The sequence below is a fragment of the Arvicola amphibius genome, chromosome 4, assembly GCF_903992535.2.
Source record: "Arvicola amphibius chromosome 4, mArvAmp1.2, whole genome shotgun sequence".
Taxonomy (NCBI): domain Eukaryota; kingdom Metazoa; phylum Chordata; class Mammalia; order Rodentia; family Cricetidae; genus Arvicola; species Arvicola amphibius.
In genome coordinates this window covers 84,333,452-84,346,800 of record NC_052050.1, presented here as the reverse complement: position 1 = coordinate 84,346,800, position 13,349 = coordinate 84,333,452, and the positions used below count along the sequence as shown (strand labels likewise).

General features: G+C 48.5%; 1 protein-coding gene across 1 annotated transcript in view; it reads left to right on the top strand.

The window, feature by feature from the left end:
* The window catches only part of Slit3 (slit guidance ligand 3), a 593,310-nt gene that overhangs the window by 445,028 nt on the left and 134,933 nt on the right, over window positions 1-13,349 (top strand). The window contains exons 7-8 of the mRNA XM_038326237.1: window positions 6,100-6,171; window positions 11,774-11,937. Of these exons, the coding sequence (XP_038182165.1) occupies window positions 6,100-6,171; window positions 11,774-11,937 (236 nt within the window). The remainder of the gene's footprint in view (window positions 1-6,099; window positions 6,172-11,773; window positions 11,938-13,349) is intronic.

Sequence of the window (13,349 nt, the reverse complement as noted above, 5' to 3'; positions counted from 1 at the left end):
AGGAAGGAGGGATTCTGTTCTGGAGCTCCCTCCTTGTTCAATGGGTTTTTATATGCAAGTATGGCTGCATACACCTTTAATCCCAACTACTTGGGAGACTGTGGTGGGAGCAATGTAAAACAAGAGCAGCCGGATCAACTCTGTCTCCAAATTTAAAATAATGACAAAGGGCTTGGGAAGTAGTTCAATAGTATGTTGTCTTGCATGCCTGCAACCCTGTGGTTGAGCCCTGATAGCAGGCTAAAAAAAAGATAAGAAGTGAGCTTGCATGGGTTTGTTAAAATGTACAACACAGGGCCCACCCTGAGGTTTCTACTCAAGAGGCCTGAGTGGACTGAGAAGCATCATTAATATTCTTGGGTGATGTTGCACGCCTAGAGCTATCCTCTGGGAATCATTGCCCAGAGCCATTCCCTGGCTAGCCCAGTATGGCTGTCTCTTGTCCCCACACAGCATTACAAGGGTCATTTTGCAGGGTGGGAGCATGATGTGCTGGCTAGCTAGTGTAGCTGTCTGCTTTTGGATCTGCTAATTACCGCTCTTGGGTTCCTAAAAACATTTGTGGCTTTCCTTCTTTCTAAGTTCTAAATGCCTTTGACCTAATCCCCTCGTAGCTCTGATTTACCAGCGCGCATTCTCTGGCAGACAGGATCAGAATGGCAGAGCCTGATAGTAAATATTTTAGGCTTCATGGGCCACATGGTCCGTATCGTAACTCCTCAGCCATTATCACACAAAAGCACTCACAGACAGCACAGAAATAAACGACTGAAACTTTATTGACAAAAGCAAGCTGATGGCAGCGCATCTGGCCTGTTTCCAGAATCTGGGGCTAACTGTCATGCACGCTACCCCCTCAGGAATCTGTCATTGTAGGGGAGTCCCTGTCCTACCACAGTACCCGAGCAAACTTGCTGATCCTTTGTGGCTTGAAAAGGTAATTAATTAATTATATTTACTGATTCATATGTATATGAATGTTTTTACTGTATGTATCCCCAGTACCTGCAGCAGCCAGAGAGGGCATCAGGCCCCCTAGAACTGGAGTTACAAAGAGTTATGAATCTCATGTAGCTTCTGGGAATCGAACCCCCGTCCTCTGGAAAAGCAGCCAGTGCTCCTAACCACTGAGCAGTGTCTCCAGCCTCTGGAGTGAAAAATTAAGCAGACCCTTCCTAGTGCTCACAGTCACGGGACCCGCAGGCAAATGTGACATTGTCACCTTTTATTAGACAGTTGTGCTCTTGGTATGAAAAAAAATCTCAGGGCCACTGGACTGGCATTCAGGTCAACTCACCCCAGTATTGAAGACAGCATTTATAATGTGGCAAGGATTTAAGAAGAGAGACTCGGAAAGTGGGTGGGCTGTCATCTCAGCACTGCGAGGAAGAAGGAAGATGTCCCCAGTAGGGTTTAGATTGAAGTGTCCTTTCAGAATCAAGTGTCCTTTGGGGTGGTTGAAAATGGGGGAGGCCAGATAGTCCTGAAGTTAACAAAATCTTGTCTGGAAAGATATGAGTGCTGACTGCTCTCCCAGAGGATCTGAATTCACTTCCCAGTAACCATATGGCGGCTCACAGCCCTCTCTAACTGCAGTTCCAGGGACCCCAACACCTTCTTCTTGTCTCCACAGGCACCAGGCATACAAGTGACACAGAGACTACATACAGGCAAAACAGCCCCATACACATAAAATTTAAATTAAAAAAGAAATTAACAGGATAAATGTAATCCCAGATTTGAGCTGGAAACCTAAAGGAAAATGCTGAATTAATAGTATTTCCTTAGGGGCAAAACCTCCAGTCTTACCTGGATAATTTGGGAGAAGCACCTTTTCTCCACATAGCTTCAGAGGAGCAAGGCGAGGGGGCTGAAGGTAGACCCCGAACCAGCATGGCTTCTCCAGGGATTGGAGGTAAATACTTGAGGTTGACAAGGTCGCTGCTGCAGCGCGGGCAGGCTAACCACTGTAGGGAAGTGGGGACAGTGGCACTGGCAGAGGGAGCCTTTTGTTTTCTGCTGCTAAGGCTTATAAAACACGAGGTGACAGGAGGCTTCTGCAGATTTCCTAGCTTTGGGTCCAGAGTAGATGTGGCAAGATAGGAGCTGTATTGCAGCGGCCACCTTACCCAAAAGCAAAGGGCAGCGGGTGAGTCAGGGAAATGAGATGGGAAGGAAGAAGAGCCAGTTCCGAATTCACCAGCAGCTAGCGTGCTGCCCCTGTCCGACCTCCGGCCTCTCCTGGCCTCTGACTGCTCATCTCTAGAATTAGGGTAAGAATCCTGACCTCTGAGTGCTAGCTTTATCAGGTGAGACTCTGTGAAGCCACAGAAGAAAGGGCTAGCCACCAACGACAGTGACAACAGTGACAGTTATTGAAAGTCGGTTCAGAACCTCGTCCATTCTAAGTGCTTTATATACCTTGTTTCAAGGAATTGGTAGTTGGTCAGTTGCTCTGCATCCTCATCCCAGAAGTCTGTGGATGTCACACTAAGTGGTCAAAGAGGCCTTTAAAAATGGGACCGAATTAATGATCTTGTGAGCAGATACATTCTGTAATCACAAGGTTCCTTAAAAGGGATAGTAAGCAGTCATCGTGAGATCCTTAGAGGTTGGAGTGCCACAAGGAAAGGGCCATGGATCAAGGAATGTAGACAACACCTTCAAGCTATAGTAGGAAGGAAACAAAGCTCCACCCACAAAGACTCCTGAGAAGTACATTCCCGTGGACCCATTTTCGATTTACGACCTCCAAACTGTTGTAGAAAAATAATCATTCCACCAAAAGTCATGGTCCTCTGTTACAGGAGCAACAGGAGCCCATACAGATCTCATTCCTGAGGTCACACTTGCTTGGATTCAAGTCTTGACCCCACCCCTTGCTTCATAGGGTAATGAGAAGAATTGATGTGAGTGTTGGGCATCTCAGGTTCTCACGATTGCCGGGCCAACACTTTACCAGCTGAGTCACCTTTCCACCCCTTAATGAGAACAATTGAATGGTAGGTTACAGAGCCATAACCCAGAGCCTACCTCCGTATAAGGACCTCATAATTAATATCGGGGATGAATGCCATCTCGCTTTTTCGCTGCCTGAACTCTGAGATCATTATGATTACCCCTGTGTTGCAAAGGAGAAAGGTAATGAGATTCAGAAAGTTCCCCACAGTGACGTGGGCTATAAACGGCAGAGCCAGACTCTAACGAGGGCTCTGCCTTTGCGGCCCATGCTCACCAGTGCTGCCCCCTCTGCACTGGGAACCTCATGCCAACTCTCTCATTGAATGCCAGAAGCTTAGGCAGGACCTAATAGCCAGACAGAGTGCGGTGTTCCCTCCCTGGGCCAAAGCTGCCAAGACGAGAAATCAAGCGAATCTGTGTTTCTTCGCAAAACAGCCACCGCAGCTTCCAGGGCAATCAGTGTCTGAGAGGTTAGCAACCTTCTGACATCCCCGAGCCAGGCAGCCCCAAGCAGCAAATCATGAGAGTGTGGATACTGTGTTTAGCCATTCGGGTTCTGGAATAATTGCTATTATCGTAAATGTTTTATAGCTCTCATTACGGCTCACATTTAAATATCAGTGTAGTAATACGTTAATAAGTCATTGCTGCTGGGCCACTGCTGGATACAGTTCCAGCTGAAGCCTGAGTGTTAGCTACCCTGTATCTGCAGCCAAGCGAGGGCTGGCTGTGAACTCGTGGGATCTGAACCAAGCGCTTGGTTGCTCCCTTCCTGGCTTCGTACGTTGTATGTGGCCTTGCACGTAATGCTGTCCCCCAAGTGTGGGGCTGAATTCTGAGGTGAGGGGAGAAGCGACAGCATTGCTTCTGTCCTGGACGCTTTCCTGATGCAGTGGAACTCAGCCTAATGGGCTGAACTCTTTCTTGGTATTGCCCGATAAAACACTCCAAAGGCTTCCCGGGCGGACAGAGACAGGATACACACACGTGCACACACAAAAACAAATTAGTGAGGGGAGAGCTACACAAAAGAGCCAGAAAGGTTTCCGCTTCTGAACTGGCGCAGTTGCTTGAGGCACACAAACACATGTGGTTGTAGATGGGTGTGCTCGTCTCTACTGCATACCTGACACCGTGCCAGACCCACGGTGGGTCTACAGTGGCTAGCAGAGGGTGCGGGAACAAGAACCAGGCTCTTTTCCTCTGTGTGCCCCCTGCCTTCCTCCTGTTGGCCAAGCAAGTAGTGCAGAGACTAGGGCATTGGAGGAGTAGATTTGAATGGCAGATGTGATCGCTGGAACTCTGTTTGGGACTAAGGTCACAAGGGCTGAATAAGTAATCAGCATGGGGTGACAATGTTTGGATGAGTGCTCTTTCCCTTTAGAAGGCTGGAGTGGGGGCTAGACCACTGCAGGACAAGCCAAAGCTAGATTCTCTCCAACGCAGTCAGGAAATTGCTCAGCTCTGTTTACTGAGTGCTTACTCTATGCCCTGAGTCTGTAGCTCGCTGAGAAGACACTTTGAGAGAAAGGTGGGCCTCTGAGTTTGAAGCCAGCCCTTAGCCAGAGAGTGGTGGTGGATGCCTTTAATTACAGCCCAAGGGTGAGGGGGCAGAGGCAGGCGGATCTCTTGAGTTTGAGGAAAGCCTGCTCTATAGATCAACTTCTAGGACTGCCAGGGCTACACAGAAAACCCCTGTCTCAAAAAAACAAGAAGAAGAAAGAAGGAAGAAAGGAGGGAGGAAGGAAGGGAGGGAGGGGGAGAGAGAGAGAATATATTTACCAAGAGTCCACAGCACAGTCTTCTTACCTAACAGTGGCTCCTCCTTGGGCCGCTACAGACCAGTGGTGGCCTGGAGGAGAGTGGGAGAATCTGTCACATCTCTGGAAATCTCAGAGAAAAGAAAGCCTCAGGAACAAGTCGGCAGCAGGAAGGAGCAGGAAGGCTGGATCCAGTTCTTGCTTTTTGGAATGCAAAGCAAAGCAAGTGTGGGGTTGGAACTGGAGACCCAGGCTTGTCCTTCCCAGTCCAGGCCACCTCCCTAGTGTGTAGTCACCTACCTGAACTGCAGAAGCCCCTGCAGAGATTTCCCTCATTGCCACGTTCTCCTGGGCTTCATAATGGGCTTGTCTAGTGGATAAACCAAGGCAGGACTTCCTTAGACCCTGATTCCAATTCTTCAGCAGCTGCATTTCCTTAGCTCCATTTGTCCAGCTCACATCTTTCTCTGTGTTTTTCCCTGCCGAAGGTACTAGCAGGTACTAACATTGCCCCGTGGGAACTCCATCCATGGTCAAGGGGAGCACGGGAAATAGAGTTGGTCCCTCTTGGGATAAGTTAAGATACTCTTGAAGGACCAGAAGATGCCTGGGAAATAGAGATGAGCCTATCAAGATAGCATCATGTCTAGTGTGTGCAGGGAACAAAACGAGAATGGGGTTGGTCCAAACCCACCCACAGAGCTGAGCAGCAATGGCAAAGCTGGAAAGTTGCCTTCCTGGCTGCAGCTCAGCCTCTTCATCTGTAACAAGAGTGCCACATCTCCTTTGAGGGTTTTGCATTACCAGTCAAAAGGGGTACATCTTCCCCCTCCCTAAAAGAACAGTAGCTGGCCTGTACTGACTTATCCCGGTAAGAATTAAAGACGCCGGAGCTGGAGTAATGGCTCAGCCACTCTTTGTATGTATTGCTCTTGATGACGACTCAAGTTCATTTCATAGCACCCATGCCAGGCAGCTCCAGGGGTTTCTGATGCCTCTGACCTATGTGGGCACTAGCGCTCATATGCACATACCCACACACATACGCTTACACATATGCAAAATACCAGGAATCTGTCAAAACAAAAAAAATGGAAGATACTATAATGAGGATCTCATCACTTAGCAAGATGAAGTCAGGGATTTATTGCTCGTGGATGGTGGGGAAACGGACATGAATCAGGACTATAGATCACACACACACACACACACACACACCCATTGTCTGGAGAGTTTCCTCTTGTCTCTAGACACTTGGGTGCTCTGGTTGGTTCTTAGTTGTTGACTTTTTGTTTTACAGCCATTTCCATTCCTCCCCAATGCTTATGAACATCGCAGTGCCCCTCGTTCATAACTTCCTTTTCCTCTGTCTCCGCAGCACCCTCAACAACAACAACATTAGCCGCATCCTGGTCACCAGCTTCAACCACATGCCGAAGATCCGGACTCTGTGAGTAAAGACTCCGCTTCCTCCCCACCTGTCTCCTCCCTTAAGCATCCCCAGGCGCTGCTGTCTCTGCCTGTAAAACCTACCAGACTGTGAATGGGCACACGGCTCCCATATCCAAAGTCATAAAGCAAGGGGGGGGACTTTAGTGGGTTCAGGCAGGTGCAAGGCAGGGTCATGGTGCAGCCTGAATTCCTAGCCACCGTTTTGTGCTGGGAAAACGCATTTCTTCTCACCCCGAACTATGAGACGCCTTCCTGCACTGTGTTTGCTGTGTTGAATAGAAAATGTGTTAGTTTTATGTTACCAAGTCTACTTATTTAACAACAGAAAACTATACAGTGACACACACACACACACACACACACACACGAGTAGGTGCACATGTACACATCTGTCATTGACCTTGCTCATGCCGTATCTCATTGGTGGTTCTGTCATAATGTGATTTTCCCTTCTGGGAATGGAAAAGGAATCTTGTCTGTCCCACCAAGGTGCCACCTGCTCCATGCTCCTGCTCTCTGGACAACATTTGGATATTAGAATGCACTAACTTAGTGCCTCGTCTTTTAATGCCTTGGATAAGAGTAAGCCTTCAGGTTGGGTGGTCCAGAAGCATGCCCATGACTCGTATTGTCTGGGGCACTCTACATTCAGCCAGTAACCCATCTATAAGTTTTTTGCAGTAGAACTGGTTGGCTTTTCCAAAGAGGTTCCTGCTTGATGTTCTTACCTTTCAGAGTGTTTGCATCACAGTAGAAAATGGAAGCCAGCCCCTGACAGCTTAGCCAAGTCCATTTAGGGCCAAAGCAAAGAACTGCAATGCCCTCTGACCTTAACTGGCTCTCTGACCACTTTTCCTTCTTCTATAAATATGGCTGGTGGTGGAGTGTTTGGAACTAACCATGCAGTACCTGGCACCCGGCAGGTAATAGATAGCATTATATATTATCGCCACACAATTATCTAGAAATCTGGACTGACCATTGCAAACTTGTCTGTGCTCCTCAGGCAGCATAAAATCCTGTAAGCAGTTCTCCCCAGATAAGCAGCTCAGAACCATCTGGAACTTTTCCAGAAACAGAAGTCCCAGGCCCAACCCCAGGCCTACGGGGTGGAGACCTCTTGGGGTCTTGCCCGTACATCTGTTGACTGTAAGCTTAGTGCTGTTATAGTTTGAAAGCCACTGAATTCCTCACTGGTAAGAGTGAGCTTATCTCTAGGTGAGAGCAAACAAAGACCAAGGTAGGGATGTACAGGAAAGCAAGGCAGAGGATTTTGGAGCGGGCAGATCCGAGTTTACATGCAGATGCCACCGCTCACTGAGGACACACCTTCATCTTTCTGTGCTTTGGTCAGGGACTTAGTAATACATGCTCACTTTGGAGTCACTGTGAGGGTGGCACTCGGATATGTGACATGGGAAGTGCCTATTGTGGCGTGCACACAGTAGTGTTAATTATTACCAATAATTATCATCTCAGACCAGTCTCTTATCTCTGCTCCCAGATTCCTGTTGGATACCCTCAGATGACAGCACATCTAGGAAAATAAGTCACTTTCCCTCCCTCTGAGAATGGAGTGCTACATTAATAGAATTTTAAGGAGACACCATTTCGTCTTCTGAGCACCCAGCAAACCACAATTAAGCTGAAGAAGTCTGGAGCCCAGGTTCCAAAACGGGAAGTCAAAAATGAGCTTCAGGGTGCTGGGTCTGTTCTCCTAAAGGAGTGGGTACCCAGAAGTTCTTCCTGTGGAACCCAGCCTTGCAGCACCTCCTGACACTTCCCCTGTGACAGGCTTCCCTCTGTGTCTTTTTCAAATGACCCTGACAGTGACCAAGGGAGAATAGGTCCGCAAGAGCTGAGGGTGGTGGCTAGCTTAGGCTCTTGGGTACCCTCTTGGGACACGTTGAGGAGAAGTGGGTAAGTTTTATCTCATTTCGCTTGTGATTTTTCTCGATGGTACCAAATATCCGTCTAATGAGTTCAGATCAATCAATCAATGTCGTCTGTCCCTTTGCTCTCTGCCTGCTGCCATTTTCTCTTTAGTTTAATTCAGAGATGGCTCAGTACAGAACTCCCAGGGGACAAGCTGACTAATCCCCCTTCTCTGTAATTAAAGCGTTGGGGGTGGGGCGACCGGTGTGGGAGAAGGAGGGAGGAGGAGAGAGGAAGGAAGTGCTAAATGGGATTTCCAAAGGCAGGCTCTTCCATAGAATTCAGAAGGCCACATTTGATGGAAAATGAACACTGACCCTCTCTAAAAGGATTTGCTGGAAATTTAATTTGGCATCTGTGGCTAAATGGCACCTTTTGTAAACTGGCATTTGTATTCATTCGCCTCCTGCTCCGCAGAGGTGGTCTCATCTGTGTGGAATATGGTGTGTCCACCCTCAAAAGATCACAGAACAGCACGCGGAACCCCAGCCACTTGGAAGCACTCACATATCTAAGCAGCCGCAGCCGCAGGGTTTGGGAAGAGACTCAAATCCACCGTACAGCAAATATTTCGGCACGGTCCTACCATGTGCCAGGCCTCGTGTGAAGCACTCCCCATGAGTTAGTTCAGCCCACAGAATGGCCTTCCCATTTTATAGCTGGTAGCACTGAGGCTTAGAATGAAATCACCGCTCCAAAATCCAAGTCAGAAAGCTGGAACCAGTGCCAGGATTAGATCATTTGGCCTCTGAGCCAGAGCTCGCATCACCCAGAGGGGTGAAAAGCAGAAAACCATGGGGCCAGATGAGCCGAGCAAGGAGACACCGGAGCTTCCACGTGACGCAGAAACTCTATGTCATTACCCTCACAACTTAAAAGGTAGAGCATGATTAAATAATTTTCCTTCTCAGTCAGAGGATTTGAACCATTCTTGGCAATTTCCACGCCAAATCTGATGGTGTTCGTGGTTATTTTTTAAAAACAGTACTTAGTAAGCCAGCGTGATAGTCCACAACTGGTCTGTAATTTCTGGTGCTCCGAAGGCAAGATGGAAGGTAGAGATTGGAGAGCCCCTAGAAGCTCACAAGCCGGCTAACCTGTCTTACATAGTGGCAGGCAACGGACACTTTGTCTCCGACACAAAGGAAGGCAAGGACTGATGCCTAGGTTGTCCTCTGACCGCCACCTGTGCACACTCACAGTCACACACTCACGTGCACAGACACCACACACTCGTGCACGATACACACAGACACACAGACAAACAAAAAGTGTGGTTAGCATCTGGTGTAGCTGCCCCATTTTATCTTCCAAGCAGGGTGTGAAAGATGACTTTAAAGAATCTATCTAGCTTGACCCTGCTGTCATTTCTGATAAATAATATCCCGAACAGAGGGGGGCCAAGCCTGTCCCCTGCCCAGGGCTTTATGGATTAAGGTTCCATGTGGCTTCTGTATCAGTTGAGGTCACTACTTTTTTGTGACCCCACTTAGGAAGGGAGAAGGTCTCAGAAAGATGTTCAGAGGGATAGAAACATCTGTAGCAAGATTGAGAAGAGCGGTCACTTGGGGCTGGCCCCCTGGGGCTGAGAAAGACTCACTTAACACAATCTTTAAAAGGGAAGCTTCCAACTTTTTTGTTAACCCAGAAATGAAGCATCTGATGTAAACCTGGGCATGCCTAAACCCCATTCTTGTCCTCTTAAACACTTATCCTCGATTGGAACTGATGGGAACTTGCTCTGATTTAGCCCCCTCCGAGACCCATGCTCTTCTGGAAGCCATCTCTCTTGTCTTAACATCATTGTATTGCTACCAAGCAGGGCACATAAAAGGCAAGCTGATTAACTGGCTGAGTCTCCTGGCACGAATAGAATCCCCTCCCCTCAGCCCACTCTACAGGGCAGCCTGCCCTGTGTTCCCCCTACCCCTCACAAAACCACTATGCTATTTGCCCAGTCACCTCTGCTACCTGGCAGGGGCTGGTGGGAAAATCCATCATCTCCTCCAACTATTTAGAAAATGGTAAGAAATCTTCCCTTTGCTCTGGGTACAGAGTGATCATGCTCATTAACAGAGGTCTCGCTAATACCTCCTCCAATTGAGGTGTTTCCCTCTGGCTTGGGACTTGAACCACAGTGCCCTTCCTGGATTCAGAATCCAGGCTTAGGGGAGGCCATGCTTGCATTAGCTCAGAGGGTTTGGACTTGGAAACTAAAGGGTTTCTTACAGTTTCTGTGTGTAGGGCCTTGGAGTTTCTGAAGGTGTATCTGGCTTAATCTGAAATTCAAAAAGTACTTAATATCTACAGATATTTTTAGCAAACAAAAATGTTAATTTGGGGGTTCATTTAATCCACCTGAAATGCTTGGATTTGGGGTAGCCAAGCCCCAGTGGACTTGGCCTGCTGGGGTCCTGCGCCCACTGCATGGAAGCTTCATCCAGCGCACAGCCTGAGTTAGCTGCACTTGGCTAGTATTTGGCAATGTTGACCTTGGCGATAAGTGGGATGTAGTCAAGGGCCCTCCAGTTCTCTCATTATAGTGCAGACATGATCCAAGCCGCTTCTTTGGGCTGCCACGCTGTGTTAATGGGCCCGACACGGGGCTCTCGACAGTCCCAAGGGAACAGCTGGCTGATTAGCGTGCTCAGAATTACCTATTAGAAACTGACAACGAAACCTGGGTCTAACGCTCCTGAAACTCATGCAGCACCAGTTCCAACAACTGCAGGAAATGTGGAAGGTGGAGATGGTGGCTTGGAGTCCTTACGGAGGGCCCTCCAGAAGTTTCCAAGTGTCCTCAGTTTCCCTCCTGGCTCATAAGAGGAAGTTCAAGTCACTGAGCCAGAGGAGATTCCCCCTAGGAAGTGGAACAGGCAGACCCGTCTAGGGACTCTTATCCACTGAAGAACAAGGAACTGATCTGGAATCCCAGCTCCCACTGAAGAGTCGTAGTGTAGAAGACGACTTCTTCCCAGAGGCATCTAGATCACTGAGAGTAGGAAACCACCAGGTAAGACAGGTCTTCACAAGGAGAAGGCAGGACTATGGAGAGGGTGCAAAGGATTCCAGGACCCTGCTCAGAAGACAGGAGGGTAGAGAGGAAGAATGTCCTCTAGAAAGCCTCTTCTCTCTGTGCCCCCAAACCCTGCCCTGGGTGCACAGTTGGCACTGACTTAGAGCTCCCCGCTTTTCATGCTGTGGGATCACAAAGGACACTTAAGAGGTGATGGAGGAGAGGCAGAGAAAGCTGTAGCAGATCTCAGCCACACGGCCCAACAGAACCGGAGAGGAAGCAGAACTCCGTCTAGGTCAGCTGTCAGTCCTGCACTCCCGTGTGACAGAGTCACCCTCTCTGACTCACACCAGGATGGGTGGGGTCATTCTCTGCCATCACACTGTAGTGATGTCATCCTCCCTCCCCTCTGGAAAGGAAAAGAGCAGAATTACTATTATATCATTGACATTGCTCCAAACCTCCAGGACCAGAGCTATTGACTATTACCTACCCTTGAAGATATTAGTGGTTTCTGATTTTCTTCCTGTGCATAGGGGTCAGGAATGCTACTCTGGGCTCAGGTAAATTATCATGCTGGGGCCAGAGACACCAGAGGTCTCGCCCACTCTCTTCTCTGTATAATGGCATCCCTCTCTCTTTTTCCCAGGCGTCTCCACTCCAACCATCTGTACTGCGATTGCCATTTGGCCTGGCTGTCAGATTGGCTGCGACAGCGGCGGACAGTTGGCCAGTTCACCCTCTGCATGGCCCCTGTGCACCTGAGAGGCTTCAATGTGGCAGATGTGCAGAAGAAAGAGTATGTGTGTCCAGGTGAGCCTGCCTTGCTTGCTCTCCCCTCCTAGGCTAAGATCTGCGTGCCCATCAGGATCCTGATCCTGAGCATACCCCTCCCAGGGGTTGGTATGGAAGGAACCCCCTAGTCAGCGGAGAGATGCAGTAATGGGTTGAAGAGCTTGCATTCTGCAAGGGGTTCAGAGAGAATCTGTTGACATCTGAAACAGAAGATGCTGAAAGAACCCCTGAATCACTCTCTGTGAGCCCCATAGCCCCCTGGCACTAGGAAACCTCAAATTTGATGAGCAGCATGTCGTCAGGATGCAGGTATAATGAGGTGTTTTTTGCGTTGACTATACACCTCTGCCACCTAAATGCCTATAGAAATGGGGAGATGCAGGGCCTGGACGAAGCCAGTCTAGCTAGAAGTCCTAATCCTGATGTGTGCTGTTGGCAAGTTACCCCTCAACTGAAATAGAAATAATGCTAGAATATAGCTCAAAGAATGAGTGGGAAGATTGGGGGAAATAATGAGAATAGAACACTTAGCATAATGCTTGTTAAGGCGTGAGATAAGTGAAGTTTGATGATTATAGTTTAGTGGGCCCACAGGATGTGCTGAGCAAACATACGGGCTTGATCTGTGGGTGACTGGGGTGTAATAGAGGCCCAGATTGCCTGCATAGCACTTGGAATTGACACAGACAGGCACAGAATTCAGCTCTCCAAAAATGGCAAGTGACTGACCCAGCATCTTCCCAGAGGGCACAGCTTTTAAGCCAGATCCCAAATTTTTGTTTGCTTCTGTTTACTTCTACCAATTCTTCTGGTGGCAAAGAAGTAGAGATAAGTCCTGGGTTTGGCAGGGGTGGGGGAAGCACACACACACACACAAGGATTCCCTGAGAGTCATATAGGTTCCAGGAAGCCAGCCCTGGATTGCAGTCCCGTGACTTCTAAAAGGCTGAGTCAGTGCACACAAGGAGCCGACCTTGCATTTCTTTCTCCTCTCCGCTATTACCCACTTTCAGTGCTGTCCTTGGATGCTTTCTTCTGCTGTTCTAAAACATTGGCAGAAGCAGCTTGAGGAGGAATGGATTTAGTTCATCTTGCAGCTTACAGTTCATCACTGAGGGAAGATAGGACAGGAACTCAAGGCAGGAACGGAAGCAGATGCCATGGAGGAGTGCTGCTCACTGACTTGCTCCCTATGGCTTGCTCAGCCTGCTTTCTTATATAACCCAGGAACACCTGCCTATCAATCATGAATTAAGAAAATGCCCCACTAACCTCCTTATAGGTCAATCTAATGAAGGCATTTTCTCAGTTGAACGTCCCTCTTCTCAGATAACTCTAGCTTATGTCAAGTTGACCAAACACACACACACACACACACACACACTCGCATGCACACACACACGCACACATACACACACACAAACTAACTA